This window comes from Aotus nancymaae, unplaced genomic scaffold (assembly GCF_030222135.1).
Source record: "Aotus nancymaae isolate 86718 unplaced genomic scaffold, 86718_ANA_hifiasm-v0.15.2.pri h1tg000019l, whole genome shotgun sequence".
In the NCBI taxonomy this organism is placed as follows: domain Eukaryota; kingdom Metazoa; phylum Chordata; class Mammalia; order Primates; family Aotidae; genus Aotus; species Aotus nancymaae.
The window spans coordinates 1,287,617-1,308,297 of NW_026988431.1; the positions used below are offsets into that span (position 1 = coordinate 1,287,617).

A 20,681-nucleotide genomic window follows, 5' to 3' on the forward strand; every position below is an offset into this window, starting at 1 on the left:
AGGTCAGGAGTTCAAGACCAGCTTGGACAACATGGTGAAACCCCGTCTATAGTAAAAATATAAAAATTAGCCAGATGCAGTGGTGCACACCTATAATCCAGGCTACCTGAGACTCTGAGGCAGGAGAATCACTTGAACCCAGGAGGCAGAGGTTGTGGTAAGCTGAGATCACGCAACTGCACTCCAGCCTGGGTGACAGGGCAAGACTATCTAAATATAGATAGATAGATAGATAGATAGATAGATAGATAGATAGATAGATAGCATTATTAATCACTCAGCCTTTCTGCAGTCCTGACTGGGAAGTGCCAATGTCTGCTTGGATTTCGGGAGGCAGATGGATGGGACAGGTGCAGGTGGTATGCTGTGGCCCAGATTAGATGCTTGGAAATCTGACCAGTAACTTTGGCCACATCCCGGACATCTTCACGAGACTGCCAGGACCCCTAAAGAGATTGCTGCTGTAGGGATGTCACCTGAGCTCATGTGGGTCGCTATTCTACTCCCCCACGTTGGAATCTGCCCAATTGTCTTTTATGCCGCCTGACAGAAAGGGGGACCCGATTCACGTGGGAACTGTGGCGAGGAGGGCTCACCTGGATTGCCTGTCTTCCCTGCTGCGCATCCGCCAGCAGCTGGATGGTGAGTGCCCGTGAGTCCTGCAGCGCCTCCTGGAGGTAGATGAAGCTGTGGCCCCCGTGTCGGCCCATTGTGCACTCACGACAGATGGGCACAGAGCAAGTGTCACAGTATAGGTGCAGCACCTGGGGACCAGAGAGGGGACAAGCATAAATGAGAGATGCAGGATGGGAAGAGGAGGGAAGACAGCAACCGCAGGGCCCTGGATCCTGCAACAGAACCACCCCCTTCCCAAAGAGCAAGCACACCCCATAGGGAGAGGCAGCAGTGGAGTAACCGCAAACACAACTAACAACACCTACTTCCCTTTTTCTCCACTCTCTCTGCCCCTAATCAAGGAGGAATGCAGGTGGAAACACCTGAATGCCACATCCCACTCTAGTCTCATTCAGAACCATAACAGAGACACTACAAAGGCAGAAACTAAACAAAACAAACCTCCCAGCACGAGAGTCTCTCCTGAATCTTAGCTTCATTATCTGGAAAAGTTGTTAAGACCATGTTGCCTAGTCTGATATTGGTGGCCTGGATGCAAGAAGCAAGGTTAAGACCCAGCAACAGCCAGGCGCGGTGGCTCACGCCTGTAATCCCAGCACTTTGGGAGGCCGAGGCGGGTGGATCACGAGGTCAAGAGATCGAGACCATCCTGGTCAACATGGTGAAACCCCGTCTCTACTAAAAATACAAAAAATTAGCCGGGCATGGTGGCACGTGCCTATAATCCCAGCTACTCAGGAGGCTGAGGCAGGAGAATTGCCTGAACCCAGGAGGTGGAGGTTGCGGTGAGCCGAGATCGTGCCATTGCACTCCAGCCTGGGTAACAAGACTGAAACTCTGTCTGCAAAAAAAAAAAAAAAAGACCCAGCAACAATCATCCTCACACCACAGCTTGTTGCCTCCCTCCCCATCGAGGAGATTAGTGCAAAGTGCAAAGTGCAAAGCATGGTTCTCCCAGGCACTCATGCAATCTACAGACTTAAGTTTCTGGAACGAAGGCAAAAAAAGCTAGTGGTAAGGTCAGCCAGCTCCTTGCCTTTCTTCTTCATGCCAAGTTATTCCAAGGAGTTGAACCTGGGAGGCACCCAGTGCTGACAGAACTGCTTTATGTGATGTTCTACACTTCCCTGGGGCCCGGCACGCTGGGAGGGGGACAGAGCGAGAGGGGTTGGCACAACCTTTACCTGCTAATAAATAAGGAGCTCTCAAGAGAGAAAACTCCTTGGCACAGAAACTGGGCCAGTCTCATTATTGTGTATCTCTCCACAGAGCAGAGCACTTAGCACCACTCTGTAAATGTTTGCTGGATTGCTTTCAAGAGCAGAGATGAAATTTGCCTCTGGTACACCTGGGTGTGAGGGGAAGCTAGCTAACATGCAACAGGCAGAGAAGCAGTCTGCAAGGGGCATTCGTCCACATACAAAACATCACACTTCATCTCCAAGGCCACAGAATTAGCAAAGACACAGCAGGGAAGCCAACATGAGCCTTCTGCAGAGCTGGTTCCAACACAGGTATGACACTGACTCTCATGCCCCAGTACACAGCACCTTGCTAGGTATGGTGGAGATCCAGGATGCGAGATTCCAGGCGATTCTGCCCAGATTGAATAGGAGCTCATTCTGGCGAGGAGGAGGGCAGAGTACTGTGGGAGACAGAGATGGGGAGAAAGCTTGGAAGTGACCTAGAAAGTTTTCTTGGCTCAGAGCTCCAAACAGAGAGGGCTAGGGGCAAACAGAGGGACACTGCTGCTTCTTTCCTTCTCCAAGATCTTTATTTTATTAACAACCAAAATACTGGCATGAAGTGTGTCCACTAGAAAACTGCTCCCCCTAAATGGTTCCATCAAGGACAAAAAGGTTGCTCCACTCAGCCGGGCACAGAGATTCACGCCTGTAATCCCAGCACTTTGGGAGGCTGAGGCAGGTGGATCACCTGAGGTTAGGAGTTTGAGACCGGCCTGGCCAACATGGTGAAACCCTGTCTCTACTAAAAACACAAAAATTAGCCAGCCGTGGTGGTGGACGCCTGTACTCCCAGCTACTTGGGAGGTTGAAGCAGAAGAATTGCTTGAACTCAGGAGGCGGAGGTTGCAGTGAGTGAAGATCGAGCCACTGCACTCCAGCATGGGTGACAGAGCAAGACTCTGCCTCGAAGGAGAAGAGGAGGAGGAGGAGGAGGAGGAGGAGGAGGAGGAAGAGGAGGAGAAGGGAGAAGAGGGGGAGGATGGGGAGGAGGAGGGAGAGGAGGGGGAAGAGGTGGAAGAGGAGGGGAAAGAGGGGGAGGAAGGAGAGGAGAAGAAGAAGAAAAAGTTGCTCTTCTCAGGGCTAATTAACAGAGAAGTGTGTAATCATCCAGCATGGGTTAAACTGATTCTCTAGAAACCTTACAATTCAGAGAGAAAAAGGAAAGACTTAGGATATTGTGTTTTTACTTTTGTAAAGAAACAGTTCTGCTAAATAACCAGCAGGTTTTATGGATCCTACTTTATACAAGGGAAATGTGACAAGGTTTCTAACTTTCCTACCAATTTTGATCACTGCAGTACTTTGCCAGCCATGATGGCAGACTAAATCCTGGTAGCAGCAATTTGCCTCCTTTAAGGTCAGTTGCTTTTTAAGCTGATCCATCCTTTAGAGATTATCTAATCCTAATAATCTGTTAAATCTAAAATTCTCAAGTAGAAATACTAACCAAAAGATGCTGAGCTGGATAAATTCAGGAAAAATTCCTGGCCGATCCCTTTTTACGACGACGTGGTGCTAAAGCAATTCTACCAGTTTGAACCACATTCCTTTCTTTTGCTCTCTCCATTTGTCATGGGAATAAAGAGATCACTCCTATGCTGATATGAAGTGTGAAAAAACGTCCATCAGAAAGTTTCTTTTACATGTGAATAAAACGTGCCACTAAACATTCAGTGGCCTTCCTACTTGTAACAGCTAAGCAACCCTGAAAATGCATCCTCTGTCTTTCCCTCTTCTCAAGACAGCTGTGTGGACTGAATGTCACTCTCTCCCCTGCTTCCTTTGGACTATGGGCTCTTGAAAGTATAACCATCTAGATTGCTCTCATCTCCATGGCTAGTGAGTGGAAAAGAACCTCAGGCTGTAAACCTGAGCCTCGCACTACCCAGGCTATGGAACCGTCTGTCCAGTTACCTTTCTTGACCTGTCTGGGTTTCAGTCTCATCTGTGAAACGCAAAGGGCCTGACTAGGTACCTCCAGAGACTCCTTCCACCCCAGAAAGCCTATCTATAGAGACTTGACAACAGAAAACAAAGAGCTTCAAAATTAAGTTCTAGTAGCTGGACGTGGCAGCTCATGCCTGTAGTCCAAGCTCCTTGAGAAGCTGAGGGCTAGAGGAGCACTTGCATCCAAACTACAAAAAAATTATTATTATTATTTTTTTAGCTGGGCATGGTGGCTCATGCCTGTAGTCCTAGCTACTCAGGACACTGGGGCGGGAGGATCCCTTGAGCCCAATAAGTCCAGGCTGCAGTGAGCCATGATCGCGGCACTACACCTAGCCTGGGCAACTCTGTGAGAGTGCAAAACAAAGAACAACAGAAACAAGTAGGTAGTAAGTTCTGGGCTGAGCCGGGATGCCCACTCTAGACTCCAACTGTTCAACTATAAAGAATTAAGGTCATTTTTCTTAGGTTTAGATCATCAACTTAAAATACAGAACCCGGATGATGCTGGACATGGGCAATCCCCCCATGAATGGTAGGTTTTAAAAGATTCTGCAGACGAAGTGGCCAGAAAAAAAATCCTGGTCAGAATAGATAGTGGCTGCTGATGGCAGAGAAAAGCAGGGTGCCCCGAGCCAACACCAGAGCCCTCCTGTGACCAGCCTTGAAAGCCCAGATATAGGAGTAAAAGGGGTCTCTGAATGCAATCCTGCCTGGTATCGTTTTACACAGGATCGATGCAGTTCTAAGTATCCAGAACACACTGTGGTTTCAGAAGAGCCAGTGCTTTTACAGCTCCAGGCTGCCTGCAGCAGAAGTGGGGGCAGGGAGCACCCAAATGGTTGATAATAAAAAGCTACCAGTGAGTAAAAAGAATAGCCTCAATATCCTCATAATTAGTAAACAATGAATTTTGTAAAAGAATGAATTGTCCAAAAACTATAAAATGAAATCTACTTTTATAAGCCTTCCAGTTAAAAGTTGGTGCAAAACTTTGGTAAGATTTGACACTTCATTTAGAAGCTCCCTGTCTCTTCTAACCACATTTTTCTGAGATTGAAAAACCACAATTTTAGAGCTGTTAAAACAATCAATAGGTAAGGATATGCACGGGTACAATTCTCTCCGAAACAGGTGTAAGATTATTTTTAAGGGAATAAACTAGAGCTGTGTGGAGGGTCCTATATAGCCAGAAATGTGCGAGTAGCCATGAATGGCGGCTCCCGGGAAAGGGGGGGAAGGGACTGGAAAGAACAGGTCGTCTAGCAGCAGGAATTCCAGGGCCTGTTTGGGGCTTCCCGGGCAGATGCACAGACACGCCCCCTCGGGCCTGGCGACAATCCGGCTGCCCCAGCTAAATGGAGGAGGCTTGACCTCTGACCCTGCAAGTGACCACCCTCTTCCCTGCCCCCAGCTTCCAGAACGTCCCACCCTTTGCCTTCCTCTCCCAAAATTTCTAAAATACCAGGCAGAGACAAAGACCTAGGAATGTGAGCCCAGCAGGAAAGGAACAGGCGGGGGACTGGGCAGGGGGAATGGGGGAGGGGGGTTAAAGGAAAAATAAATAAATAAAAATACAAAGTAGGCACGTTTGTGCCTTAGCCAGTATTTAAATAAAATGCTTTGTTAACAAACGTGTGCGCGTGCATGCATGTGCACATGTAAATACACATGCATCCAGGCTTCTGGAGTCTAGATTTTACACTATCTGTGGCCCAACAAGGAACACACACACCAAAGGACTTCTGTTGGAGCCCTACACATCCGAAAGAATGAGCTTCAGGTTTAAAATACAACTACCCCTATCAGTGAAAAATGTAAGCTAAAAGGACGGAGGAAGGCCCAGATCGCCATTTAAGTTCATCAAAATGTCTCAGTTAAAATATATAAACTGCTGGCTGGGTGCAGTGGCTCACACTTGTAATCCCAGCACTTTGGAAGGCCGAGGCGAGCGGATCACAAGGTCAGGAGTTTGAGACCAGCCCTGCCAACGTGGTGAAACCACCTCTCTACTAAAAATACAAAAATTAGCTAGGCATGGTGGTACACACCTGTAGTCCCAGCTATTCAAGAGGCTGAGGCAGAAGAATTGCCTGAATCAGGGAGGTGGCGGTTGCAGTGAGCCAAGATTACGCCACTGCACTCCAGCCTGGGCAAGACAGTGATACTCCATCTCAAAAAAAAAAAAAAATTACATATATACTATATATATACACCGCCGTAAACTTTCTAAAGATTAGTTCGATATCCCTTAAAATGACTGAGGACATTTACTTGGCTCCCCACAAACCAAGGCTGAACCGTGATGCCTGACAAGATCTCCACCCACTCAAAGGGGTTTCTGAGTTTCCCAATAGGTTCCAGAAGCAAATGAGGCCCAGAAGCAGCCTCACCTGTGTGTGCCAACAGAGGATTCGTTTTAAAAATGGTAAGTCAAGTTCAAAGGGTAAGTCTAGCCATGAAACAAGTCTATTAAGTAATATTAAAACAAAGCTTTACTTCAGTTAGATAGACTGAGTGCTTGTCTCTAAAACCCACAGCCCAAACCCACAGCAGAAGCCCCTCCTGTAGCTCTGGCCACGTGCTGCCCCACAATTTCAGTCTGGATAAATACAAGAAAGGAATTGCGACCCAGTTCATGCACAATCCTCACCTGTTCAAGACAACAGAGCCCAGCCGCAGACATATCCTTTCTTTAGTGGAGTTGAAAGGTGGTAGTGCTTCCAAAACATTTTTTATTTGGCTCGGTAAAAGTATTTGTTCAAATGCAGAAAGTTAACACAGCAGTTTTTTAAAAACTCTCCCTAATGTTTTACTTGTTTCCACTTTAACCTTGAAAAAAAAATCTTTATTCTATGCATAACTGAATTTAAGACAAAAAAAAAGTTTATCTTAACTATATTAACTTGGAGAATGTTCTGGGTCACTCCGTGCAGAGATGCCTGGCTTTCTGAATGGCTGCATGGTATGTTGCAATGTGGATGTACCACAATTTATTTAATCAGTATATGCTAATAAAATTGTAAAACTGTTTCCTGATTTTTGAAAAATTGCAAGCAATGGCACAGTTAACATCCTTGTTCTTCACAGAATCCCTAGTGTTCAATCTGGATATATATTCAACTGTTCCATCACTTGATATAATGGTTATTGGGGGAAACCTACTTGCAAGCTTGGATAGTAAGAAATCCTTTTCAGTTAGGTTGATCTGCACTCATCTGAAAGGCAAAGTACCAGTTTCTGTTCTCAACACAACCAAACACAAAAGGCCAGCAGGGTGATGCCAGGAGAGGCAGTCAGTATAGATACAGTTCACAGTTGGGAATGGAGTTAAGACCCACTTCTGCTTGGGTAGAAGCCTTTGATGGGTGCCAACACTGAAAAGGGGCCTCCAAGAGGAACAGTCCAAGGAAAGAAAAGTCTTGTTGTGCTGTATTCTGGCAGTGTCAGTACCATCTGTTAAAGAGATTAAGCGGGGGCTGCTTCATGTTATCTCTAGAAATTGAAGGAATCTCAGGCAATATAAAGAAAGAGCGGTGTGTTAGGAATTAAAACACACTCTCTGAGACCCCATACAATGGAAGGAATCTCAGGCACTATAAAGGAAGAGGGGTGTTAGGAATTATAACACACATTCACACGTGCAGGCGCGCACACACACACTCAAGGCCCCATACAAACCCACAATCCCCTTTCTGCAACTCCAAAATCCAAATTGATGCTATGGGAAAAAGATTTTCCATATGCTATTTGGCAGCAAAACTGATGTACAACAAGGTACTATAGTTATTATAGTATTTTTTGACAATCACTGAATACATTTTTACATATTCTTATCACAAAAAATAAGTATGTGAGTCCAAAACATGTTGTACACAATAAATACATACGATTTTTGGCTGGGCATGGTGGTTTAGGTCTATAATACCAGCATTTTGGGAGGCTGAGACAGGAGGATCACTGGATCACTTGAGCGCAGGAGATGAAGGTTATAGTGAGCCATGATCGCACCACAGCACTCCAGCCTAGGCCACAGAGCCCAAGACCCTGTCTCAAAAGCTGTATGTATATATACATATATACATACATACACACAAAATTTTGTCAATAATTTTAAAAATTAGAACTGGTGCGAAAATGACTATTTTTACCTATGTATGTCATTTTATAAATTTTTATATATTTCACTACAGAAATGGTAATGTAATTTTGGGGTTTTTTTTTTTTTTTTTTTTTTTTTGAGTCGGAGTTTCGCTCTTGTTACCCAGGCTGGAGCGCAATGGCGCGATCTTGGCTCACTGCAACCTCCGCCTCCTGGGTTCAAGCAATTCTCCTGCCTCAGCCTCCCGAGTAGCTGGGACTACAGGTGCACGCCACCATGTCCAGCTAATTTTTGTATTTTTAGTAGAGACGGGGTTTCACCATGTTGACCAGGATGGTCTCGATCTCTTGACCTCGTGATCCACCCGCCTCAGCCTCCCAAAGTGCTGGGATTACAGGCGTGAGCCACCGCGCCCAGCCAGTATTAACTTTCTAAAATCTGGTATTTTTAATGCTGAGGCCGAACTGACCTCAAAGGTTAAGGTAAGAAATGTATACACACTGTCTGCCTGAATAAGATTCATTCCAAGGCTAAATAAGCAATGTAACACGTGAAGATCTAAGGGGCCAGTGTGGAAGACGGTGTACAAGAACAGCCTAAAGTGGGGTCAGAGGCATCTACTCATCTCCAATCCAAACGTTTAGGCTCCATGGACAAGGCAATTTGAAAGGAAAACTTGAAATCAGAGAGGGGTGCAGTTATCTCTGCATGTGACCTCAACGCAACTGCTGGTGCCCAGGAAGAAGCAGTCTGACGACCATCAAAATGTCATCTGTTAGCATTTGTTCACTTAAAGTTTTTATGTGACTCCAAAAACCACACCATGATCCCTTTTCTCCCTAATTCTCCTTAAAAATTCTTCGCTACCACTGACTGCTGCTCCCCCAACATTTGCCATCACTCCTCCCCAGCAGCAGCAGCCAACCACATCTAGCAAGTCCCTGATCCCCCAATGCCCCATTCTACAAGGCTTCCACAAATGCTGCTCATTTCTTCTCCTATCACTTGCTCCTCTGCTTGTGGGACCAGGCCCCACAATCACTCAGGCCCTTGGTGAAGTGGTCCAGCTTCACCAGCCCCTAAATTATTTTCCGTCAACACTGCCCCGTCCAAAGTCTCAGAGCTCAGAGCCTAAACATACACCTTTCTTCTCCTGCAAGCACTCTCCAGTAGCACACCACCATGTCAGGGTATTCCTCCTGAGCTGGTGGTGAAATACACCACCAGCTTTTACTATTAACATACACAAAACACAAAGCACTGACCGGGCACGGTGGCTCACACCTGTAATCCCAGCACTTTGGGAGGCCGATCACTTGAGGCCAGGAATTCAAGACCAGCCTGGATAACATGGTGAAACCCCATCTGCAGAGGCTGTAGTGAGAGATCACACCACTGTACTCTAGCCCATGCAACAGATCAAGACTCTGTCTCAAAAATGAAACAAAACTGGAAGCATCATGTTTTAAAAGTAAATCATCCTGGGCATGGTGGTTCATGCCTGTAATCCCAACACTTTGGGAAGCTGAGGAGGGCAGATCACTGAAGGTCAGGAGTTTGAGACCAGCCTGGCCAACATAGCAAAACCCATCTCCACTAAAAATACAAAAAATTAGCTGGGTGTGGTGCCAGGCACCAGTAAATCCCAACTACTCAGGAGGCTGAGACAGGAGGATCGCTTGAACCGAGGATGCAGAGGTTGCAGTGAGCAGAGATCTCACCACTGCTTCCAGCCTGGGTGACAGAGCAAGTCAGAATCTGTCTCCAAAAAAAAATCTAGCAAATTAAAAGTCCAGATAATGAAAATGAGTAGACTCTGTTTATAGAGTTAAATGCTGTAATTTGGCTGAACTTACTTGCTGATGTGATTAAAAAAAGAAACAACCCCATTTTTGGCTCACAGGAACTATCAGAATTATCAAAACTGTGAAAATGAGTTCATCCTGGAAGAAAATCATTTTCCCCCAGCAATGATTCTCTGAAGGAAGATGAAAACGCAGTTAAGAACAATGGCCTGGGCAGCACAGCAAATGCCTTCAACCAGTTGTGTAAGAGTCAGACAAAGTCGTTTCACGAATGTCTCTTGCTGCTGTCTGACTGCGAGCGCACGGCCGTCGATGTGGCCTGAGACAGGGTGGCATAACTCGTGTATGTAGTTTTCTGTGATGCTGACCCTCCTCAGGCTGCTGCAGTGAGGTTCACAGGGCAGGAGCAATCCTCCAGGTGAGCCATAAAAGGCAGAGGTCGCAGTAAGGAGATGGGGGGATTCCAGCGGGGGAAATGACGGGCACCCCCCACCCCAAGTTGAGCTAAAATGAGCACTTCTCCTGGCCTTTGTAAAGACACAAAAAGAAAAAAAAAAACACCTCGTTTTTAAAAGTATAATAATGATGTCGCTAAATACCAACTGTGGGACAATACACATGCCAAGTGGGGGAACAGGGATGCATAAGTGGGGAATGTAGCTATGCCTGCCATTTCCTTTACCCAGACTTTCCACCTACACCAGACCTGCTGAGCCTGAGCCTGGAGCTCAGGCGGCAGACACTCTGCCCCTGGGGACACTGGGGTGTCAGAGCCCTGTTGGGCCTGCATCCTGCCTTTCAAAGCAGGGGCTATCGAATAAACATGTTCTCCAAACCCTATCACCAGCTCCCTAGGCCCTTTGGATTTATTTATTTGCTTCCCAGATGAGAATCTGCTTTTTGGCTGACAACTTTGTTATCTTCACCCACCCCACGCAGTAATGAAGCAAACTCATGGCCCAGCAGCCCACCACCTTCATTTCCTGAAGGCTCTGTAATAAAAGGGCGTCTTAGCCAGGCGTGGTGGTTCACAAGCATTTGAGGTCACAAGTTTGAGACCGGCCTAGCCAACATAGTGAAACCCCATCTCTACTAAAAATATAAAAATTAGCTGGGCATGGTGGCAGGCACCTGTGGTCCCAGCTATTCAGGGAGGCTGAAGCAGGAGAATCGCTTGAACCCAGGAGGCAGAGGCTGCAGTGAGCCAAGTTCTCACCATTGCACTCCAGCCTGGGTGACAGAGCAAGAATCCATCTCAAAAATAAAAAAAAAATAAAATAAACAAACCTACATACAAGAAACTTAAAGACATTATGACTGGTGGAAAAAAGCCAAAGTCAAGAGAATATATTGCATAACTCCATTTATCAATATATGAAGGTAAAACTCAATGTTGAAAAAATCACAACAGTAATTGCAGGTGAGAACAGGGGTGAAGTAGAGAGATCCCCAAGGGAACCCTTCTGGAGTGAGGGAAATAATCCATATCTCGATGAAAGGACTGGTTACACAGGTATACATCAATCATCAAAACTAAAAATTAGCCAGGCATGGTGGCGCACGCCTGTAGTCCCAGCTGAGGCAGGAGGATGGCTTCAGCATAAGAGTTCCAGGTTGCAGTGAGCCACGTATGTATGCACCACTGCACTTGGCCTGAGCAACACAGCAAGATCGGCTCAAAAAAAAAAAAAAAAAAAAAAAAAGGTTCAGTTATACTCCTCCCTCCCAAAAGTGAGGGTAGAATCCTTCCACTGACAACCTAAGTGTTGAAGGGGGTGATGCTTGGAGCCTGGCCACAGCGCAGCACTCTTCATAGCTAAGGACCTAATAAAATACTCATGGAGCCCATAAATGAGTTAACTCCAATGGCCCCACATAATTTACTTCTAATAGGTTGCTACCATTCTCTCCACAATGTTCCCATTAGGTATTATTTTTCCTTTGCCCTCTACTATAAATATTATCTTAAATTCTATCACGCAAGAGGCAACCTCCCTGGAGGTTTTGAAAAAATTAGAACCCTGAGTCCCGATTTATAGCACCACAGGCGGCCAGCGGTCATACAAAGCCGTATGAAATCATTAGTGTCCCAGCTGCCGCCCCGGCATGCATCTGACCTCTGATGTACTAATGAGTGGCCCATGCAGCTTCCAGCAGCAAATAAAGGAGATCTGATCCAACACTGAGATCACTACCCATGTAAATTATACATTTTTAAACTGGATGCAAAAAGACAGATTTGGACGTAGACACACAAGTTTTCCTGCTGCCTCCAAGGTTGCAAAAGCAAGGCACGATTTTAATCTGTTGTTTTATAGACAATAGTCCGTGGTACTTTGGGGCTGACATTTAAAAAATGGTCAGACTCTGTAGGTGGGCCATGTAACTCAGTCCTCGCCTCTTAAACAGCGGGCAACAGTGTACACCTGAAACCTTTTCAGTTCCTAAAGAAGCCAAGTAAGTTTCAATAGCCCATGTGGCTGAGATGGTGTAGAGAGGCAGATTTTTCTAAAGCACGGGAAGGTACTCATCTGGGTAAAATTGTCCTGAGAAAAGAAGCAGAAATAAAGACTCAGATGAGAATACACTAGTAATAAAACCATTAGTAAATATCACTAGTCACGTTCTCTATCTTTAACACAACCTAACATTTCCCTCCTCTCTGCAAGTTCCATCATCTTGTCTGGGTCCTCTGCGTTACTTAGTTGCCTTCTGTCTTGACTAGGGTTAGTGAATGAAGGTCGTGTCCATTGTCACATGAGTTGATAAGGCTTAGAGCTGGTTACCTTTCTAGGCAATGCCTCAAAAAAAATTTTTTTTTGCAGTTAACTAAATAATTTTATTTTAATACAGAGTTGTTCACAGACAGGAATTATTTTAAATTGGGAAATGACCAATCATGGGAAGCAGTAGGCAGCACATACGTGGCCTCTGTGAATTCTCTTAATGCCAAGAAGTGCCCGCACTGCAGCAGGGATCGCTGATGCTCATGTGGGCTGCGGGGGTGTGGAGGGGTGGGTGCTGGGGCATGTCTGTGAATTATGGGGATCTGTCCCCAAACCCAAAGTCTGGGCTCATCTATGGCATTCCCCAAAACTGCACCTGTCAAGGAGAGAACTAAAGACAGAGAGAAACTAGACACACTCTCGCAGTACCTCATCTTACCCCCAACATTCCAGCAATTACCAGAGCCTTTTTTGACATCTTTCTCTGTAATTAAAAGGTAAAATAAGCGAGAGCAGAGCAAACACCTCCAGTGCAAAAACGAGGGAAGGGGGGATGATTAGCCTTGTAAAGAAAATGATTTTTATTTTTTGTAGAGACAGGGACTGACTTTGTTGCAGAGGCTGGTCTTGAACTCCTGAGTTCAAGTGATCTTCCCACCTCGGCCTCCCAAAGTATTTGGATCCCAAAGTATTTGGATTACAGGCATGAGCCACCATGCCTGGCCAATGATTTATTTATTGTCTGTGTGCAGTGGCTCACAGCTGTAATCCCAGCACTTTGGGAGGCCGAGGTGGGCAGATCACCTGAGAGGTCAGGAGTTTGAGACCAGCCTGGCCAATAGAGTGAAACTCTATCTCTACTGAAAAAAAAAAAAAAATACAACAATTAGCCAGGTGTGGTGGCGCATGTCTGTATCCCAGCTACTCAGGAGGCTGAGGCAGGAGAATCACTTGAACTTGGGAGGCAGAGGCTGCAGTAAGCGAGGCTGCAGTGAGCCGAGATCCTACCACTGCACAATCTCATGCACAAAGTGAAGTGACCCCCGGAAAGCCAAGGAATCCAGGCACCCAGGCCAGCAGCATTCCAGGCAGGGAAATGTCAACTAAATGGTAATAAGATATAATCAGAAAAAAGACCAACATTTGGGGACACTACACAAAACCACCAGAATCAAACTCCTCTTTAGAACCCTGAAGTTGGCCAGGCCTGGTGGCTCACGGCTGTAATCTCATCACTTTGGGAAGCTAAGGCAGGTAGATCACCTGAGGTCAGGAGTTCAAGACCAGGAGGTCAATATGGTGAAACCCTGTCTCTATGAAAAATATAAAAATCAGCCAGGCATGGTGGTGGGCACCTATAGTTCTAGCTACAGTGAGCCACTGCCTCATGCCACTGCACTCCAGCCCAGGCAACACAGCAAGACACGGTCTCTACAAGACACACACACACACACACACACACACACACACACACACACAAACACCAACTCTGAAGTCACAGTACCACTCATCACGTTTTTCCTCTTTTGGCAAACGATGGTAATGAGAAATAATTTCAAGTCTCAGATATGAACGTTTCTCAGAAATCCTACCTCATTCCAACAAATGAAGCAACAAAACTTGTGAAACAGGCACCCACTGCCCAGACTCGGCAGGCCATGGAGCCTGGAGAAACCCCACACTTCTGCCCTATAAAGGTGGCGAGGAGCAGAACCTGACCTCTCACCCCGTCAGACACGCAGGATAAACTTCACAAAAATGGAAGATACCAGACCTGCTGTGATGGGAAAAAGAAAATTCACAGCCTCTTAGCTGGTGAAACAATCAGGTGCTATCAGTTATGAAATCGAAGTTTTCAGGAGGCTTTTCTAAATCCTCAAATTAGCCTTTACTTGGGTCCTGAAATTCCTGTCTTGCTCTATTTGCCCTAAAAAAGTCACCTTTACTTTGTCTATCACCTAAAGTCAGGAAAAAGTGATACACATGGCAGAAGAAATCTAAATATTTGGCTCTGTCCTTCCCTCAAATTGTTCTGACACCTTATGTGGCTTTTCCTTTGTCTTTCTACAATACTCATCCCAATGCATCTAAAACTATTCCCCAAGAAGAGCTGGCCAGGGAGGCTCGGGCTGTTCAGCTGGGCCTCCTGGCTCTCCCAGAACTTCCTACTCCTGGGCCTCCAACTCCATCTGTTTTAGAGACAGTTTTTGGGTTTGTTTTTTGAGATGGAGTTTCACTCCCAAGCTGGAGTACAACGGTGCGATCTCAGCTCACTGCAAGCAAGCAGTGCAGCGCTCAAGCGATTCTCCTGACTCAGCCTCCCAGGTATCGGGGATAACAGGCGCACGCCACCACACCCAGCTAACTGTTTTTATTTTTCATAAAAACAGGGTTTCATCATGTTAACCAGACTGGTCTCGAACTCCTGACCTCAGGCGATCCACCCACCTCAGCTTCCCAAAGTGCTGGGATTACAGGCATGAGCCACCATGCCCAGCCTAGAGACAGCTCTTAAACTTGGTCTGTACATAGACTCAGAGACTATGAGGCCATAAGTATCCTTATCAAGTGTGCTGTGTTTCCTGCTAATTTTTAAACTATTTAAATCAGATTTAAGACTGTGCTAAAAGCCTTGAAAGAAAAAACAACTTGAGAAGTTTCTAGTCCCTAAGAGGTGCTGGTTGGTCAGTCTGGGCAAGTCTGGTTTGCTCATGATGTCTAGGCCTAATTGTAAACAGCACCCCCTTTCACTCTCAGACATGGTCTGATTTGGAAAATACACCCCTAGAGAGAATCAGTAAGACAAATGAGGAATTAGCTAGTTCACGCCTATAATCCCAGCACTTTGGGAGGCTGAGGCAGGCAGATCACCTGAGGTCAGGAGTTCCGGACCAGCCTGACCAATATGGTGAAACCCCGTCTTTAAAATAAAAAAAATAAAAAGACAAATGAGGAATTAACCAAAATACACATGACTCTTGAACAACACAGGTTTGAAACACAAGGGTCCACTTATACATGGATTTTCTTCTGCCCCTTCCACCCCTAAGACAGCAAGAGTAACCCCTCCTCTCTCTCTTCCTCCTCAGCCTACTCAACATGAAGACAAGGAGGATGAAGCCCTTTATAATATTCTACTTCCACTTAATAATAAATAGGCCAGGGCACAACTTTGGGCCACTTTGTGTTGAGGAGTCAGAAAACCTGGGTTCAAATGTTGAGTGGTCCTTCTCCAGCTCGTTTGGATAAACTGGCTCACTGAGCTCTGTTTTCACCTATAAATAGGGATGCTCCATTTCCTCTCGGGTGGTGGTGAATTCATCCTAAGAGAGTACATGAAATCCAAAAACGTCTGTGGCAGTTCCAACAGAAAGAAAAGGCATGATCATGAGCCCATAAGGGTTCTGGCCTGGTAAGTGGCAAGGTAAGTTAAATCACTGGGCTTGCAAGGCAGGACAGCCAATGAGCCATGAGGGCACTCCTGCCCCAGGTTCTCCAGGTTACTCTGTTTGCCCATTGAAAAGAAGGTTGAGGGCCAGGTGCAGTGGCTCACACCTGTAATCCCAGCACTTTGGGCAGCCAAGGTGGGCGAATCACAAGGTCAGGAGTTTGAGACCAGCCTGGCCAATATAGTAAAACCCCATCTCTACTAAAAAATACAAAAATTAGCCAGGCATGGTGGCAAGCGCCTGTAGTCCCAGCTACTCAGGAGGCAGGCAAGTGCTTGAATCCGGGAGGCAGAGGTTGCAGTGAGCCAAGATTGTGCCACTGCACCCTAGCCTGGGCGACAAAGCAAGACTCCGTGTCAAAGAAAAAAATAAAACGAAAAGAAGGTTGAGAGATTTCATAATAAATAAGATTGGAGGAAAGTGTGCTGAATGATGACCTCTGACCCTACGAGTCCCAAATTCCTCTGCAGGAGGCCAGTGACTCCCTCCACTAACAGAGGTCCTATTTCTAACATCCATTACAATTCCTTATTGCCTCATGATGCCCTTGCCCTCAGAGGGAGATACCAGCTACCCATCTTGGGGCATCTCTCCTGTATGCTATCCCTTTGAATTGAGGGTTGTTTTATAAACAATACAGAGGCAGCTAATTACCCCGTGTACCAGGTGGGGCATCATCAGCTTATACTGGGTTCCCTCTGAGATCTTTCCTCCTCTGTCTCAGCTGGGGTCTCCCTCCTGCTGTGCTCCCCAAAACCACAATCCCTGAAGATGAATCTACATTCTGGGACAAGTCCCTCTGGGGAATACTGCTTCTCCCAGACATATTCCAAAGGACCGACAGGCCAAAGACCTGAGTCTCCTTCTCGCCCTAGTGTGTTCTCCGAGCAGCAGCAAAAGAGGAGGGACAGAGATAGGTCAGAGACAGATTGCACCACACCCCCCTTTAAAACCCTCCAGAGGCTCCCCACTTCACTCCTGGGGGGTGGGGTCACAGAGTTTGGCTGGGCCATCCTGGACTCCCTGCTGCCCCATACCTACCTCCCTAGCCACTTTCCTCTCTACTAAACACAACACTGGTACCCCTCACTTCCACCCCTTACCCACCTTAATTTCCCTCATAGCCCTTTTCAAACCCTGAAAGTGTGTATCTAGTTACTTGTACACTGCTCGTTAAAATTTAAGTACAGTAGTCCCTCTCATCCTCGGGGATACGTCTAAGACCCACAGTGGATGCCTGAAAGCATGGATGGTACCAAACCCTACATAGACTATGTTTTTCACTATACATGTATACTTATGATCAAATGTAATTTATAAATTAGGCACAGTAAGAAGACTAACAACAACCAATAAGAATATAGAGCAATTATATTTATCTCTCTCTCAAAATACCATGTACTGCACTCACCTGTTTTCCAACTGTGGTTGACTGTGGTAAAGGAGATCAGTGTACAAGGAAGCTGAAACTGACTTTTCTGTCTTGTTCACTGCTTCATGTGTCCGGCACATGGATGCTCAATACTCATTTGAACAAACAGACGGAAAGAAACACAGCTTATGCAATAGTTCTATTTAAGGGTGGTTAGCACTGTATCCCAACAGAATAAAAGTGTGGCCAGAAAATGATCCTCAAAATACCATTTTCACCTATTAACAAATATAAAACAGAGCTTTTAGAGGAGTTGGGGCTGAGGGCTAGATTGATTTAGCCAGATGATGCCTTGTTTCCTCCCTGAGTAAGGCCTAGAGAATGAAGATGATATTCAAACTTAGGTTCCTTCCTAGCTCTGCCCACAGCTAATTCCATCAAAATCTGATTCATGGATTCCATTGCAGAGCCTCGATCAAGTGGGTAGCCACAGAGAGCCAGAGGAAAATTCAGGTTTCCAAGAGCTGGTCAGAACCTCTCAAAGCCTGAACAGCTTAAGCAATGTCCAGAAGCATCTTTCCATGTCTATGTCCATGAATGAGGTGCCTCTCCAGAAATAACTATCTTTGAGAATGTGGTAGAGAACAAAACTATTACAATGGGAATGTAGGCCAGGTGCAGTGGCTTTGGGTGTAATCCCAGCACTTTGGGAAGCCAAGGTGAGTGGAGCACTTGAGACAAGGAGCTGGAGACCACCCTGGCCAACACAGTGAGACCTCTGAGTCTCTACTAAAAGTAAAAAACTTAGCTGGGCATGGTGGCACATGCCTGTAATTCCAGCTACTTGGGAGGCTCAGGCACAAGAACTACTTGAACCCAGGAGGCACAGGTTGCTGTGAGCCAAGATCGCCTTCCCAAAGGGGCTAACACCAAGACTTCTTTATGTAGGTATCTACCCACTGAACAACACTCTCCCATAGGCTTTATTTTTTTTTTAAAAGAGACAAAAAAAGTCAGGCTGGGCACAGTGGCTCACGCCTGTAATCCCAGCACTTTGGGAGGCCGAGGCGGTGGATCATGAGGTCAGGAGATCAAGACTATCCGGGCCAAAATGGTGAAACCCTGTCCCTACTAAAAATACAAAACAATTAGCTGGGTATAGTGGCACACACCTATAGTCCCAGCTACTTGGGAGGCTGAGACAGGAGAACTGCTTGAACCCAGGAGGCGGAGATTGCAGTGTGCCCCGAGATCACGCCACTGCACTACAGCCTGGGTGACAGTGAGAGACTCCGTCTCCAAAAAGAAAAAGAGAGACAAAGAGTCTCACTCTGTTGCCCAGGCTGGAGTGCAGTGGTGCCATCTTGGCTCACTGAAACCTCCGCCTCCCAGATTCAAGCCATTGTCATGCCTCAGCCTCTTGAGTAGCTGTTATTACAGGAGCGTGCCACCACGCCCAGTTAATTTTTGTATTTTTAGTAGCAACAGGGTTTCACCATGCTGACAAGGCTGGTCTCAAACTCCTGACCTCAGGTGATCTGCCTGCCTCATCCTCCCAAAGTGCTGCGATTACAGGCTTGAGCCACCACGCTTAGCCCCTAACTTCTTATCCACTCTTGTCTCCAAGTATCCTACAGCAAAACGGCAAGACAGCAACACATACCCCACCCCCCCATGTGGAGATGGCAACAGCTGTGATTCCTCCTTGTGGGAGGGTTCACATCTGCAGCAGGTGGTGAAGCAATGGCCCAACAGCAGCTCTGATTCTCCTGCCTCAGCCTCCCAAATAGCTGGAATTATAGGCGTGCACCACCACGCCCAGCTCATTTTTTCTACTTTTAGTAGAGGATTAACTGTGTTGGTCAGACTGGTCTTGGACTCCTGGCCTCAAGTAATCTGCGTGCCTTGGACTCCTAGGAAGGAAGCATTTCCTTAAAAATACAGATGATTTGTAGCATCACATGATAGACTAGAAGCAAACTAATGTCCATTATTAGAGGACTAGCTAATAATTGTTAAATAAACTGATTCCAGGGCAACCATTAAAAAGAATGAGATGTGCCGGGCGCGGTGGCTCATGCCTGTAATCCCACCACTTTGGGAGGCCGAGGCGGATGGATCACTTGAGGTCAAGAGTGCGAGACCAGCCTGGCCAATATGGTGATACCCCGTCTTGACCAAAAATACAAAAAATTAGCCAGGCTTGGTGGCATGCACCTGTAATCCCAGCTACTCAGGAGGCTGAGGCAAGAGAATCACTTGAACCGAGGAGGCAGTTTGCAGTGAACTGAGATCGTGCCACTGCACTCCAGCCTGGGCAACCAAACAAGACTCGGTCTCAAAAATAAAAATAAAAATAAAAATAAAAAAAGAGATATTCTGACCTAAGAAATAATCTCTTGACCCGGCACAGTGGTTCACGTCTGTAATCCCAGCACTTTGAGAGGCCAAGGCAGACAGACCACTTGAGGTCAGGAGTTGGAGACCAGCCTGGCCAACATAGAGAAATCCTGTCTCTACTAAAAATACCAAAAATTAGCTGGGCATGGTGGCAGGTGCCTGTAATCCCTGCTACTCAGGAGGGTGAGGCAGGAGAATCACTTGAACCTGGGAAGCTGAGGCTGCAGTGAGTCGAGATGGAGCCATTGCACTTCAGCCTGGGTGAGAGTGAGACTCCGTTTCAAAAAAAAGAAAAAAAGAAAAAGAAATAATCTCCAAGATACATTACTATGAAGAAAATACGGGACAGAGTAAAGTATACAGTATGTTACTATTTGTGATAAAAAGAAGAAAAATAGGTACACGTATTCCTTGACAAGCACAACTACAGTGAGGGGAAACCTATAATGTGTTTGTGTGTCACAGAACAAAATTTCATACTTTTTACTCACAAACTGGGGTGGTATTTGTGTAGCTACCTGGAATTTAATAAAATTGCAAATACCTTTTGCTATTCTCTTCATGTTCCTAAAATATTTGCCAAGACAAAGCTATGTGTTTCATTACTGCTTATACTAAATAAATTCAAGATAAAGTTTTTTTAAAAAAGTATACAAACAGAAACCTTCTTCTACCCAGTTAGTGTTCTCTAGTCCTTAGGCAGAGGCAATTCTACCTGTGTACCATCAACCACTACTAAATTCAACTGCTTTCTTATCATTACTTCCAAAATCAAGAACCCTCAATGGCTCCCCATCGCCTACAGGTCAAGAATAAATGCCTGTGGGGTTTAACAAGCCTGACTTTAATAGCACATTCCCATGGCTCCCTAAAATAAGCCTAACACAATGAGACCTCTCTGGCAAAATGCTCGTCTTGCTTTGGGCAGTTTCCAAGTTCTCACATCTGAGAGCCTCACTCTCCTGTCACTGCATTTGTTTGAACCACTGTTTTACTT

The 20,681-nt window shown here is 46.0% G+C and overlaps 1 protein-coding gene across 1 annotated transcript in view; it reads right to left on the reverse strand.

Moving 5' to 3' along the window:
• The window catches only part of TRIM71 (tripartite motif containing 71), a 74,824-nt gene that overhangs the window by 15,142 nt on the left and 39,001 nt on the right, over positions 1-20,681 (reverse strand). The window contains exon 2 of the mRNA XM_021666440.2: positions 597-764. Within this exon, the coding sequence (XP_021522115.2) occupies positions 597-764 (168 nt within the window). The remainder of the gene's footprint in view (positions 1-596; positions 765-20,681) is intronic.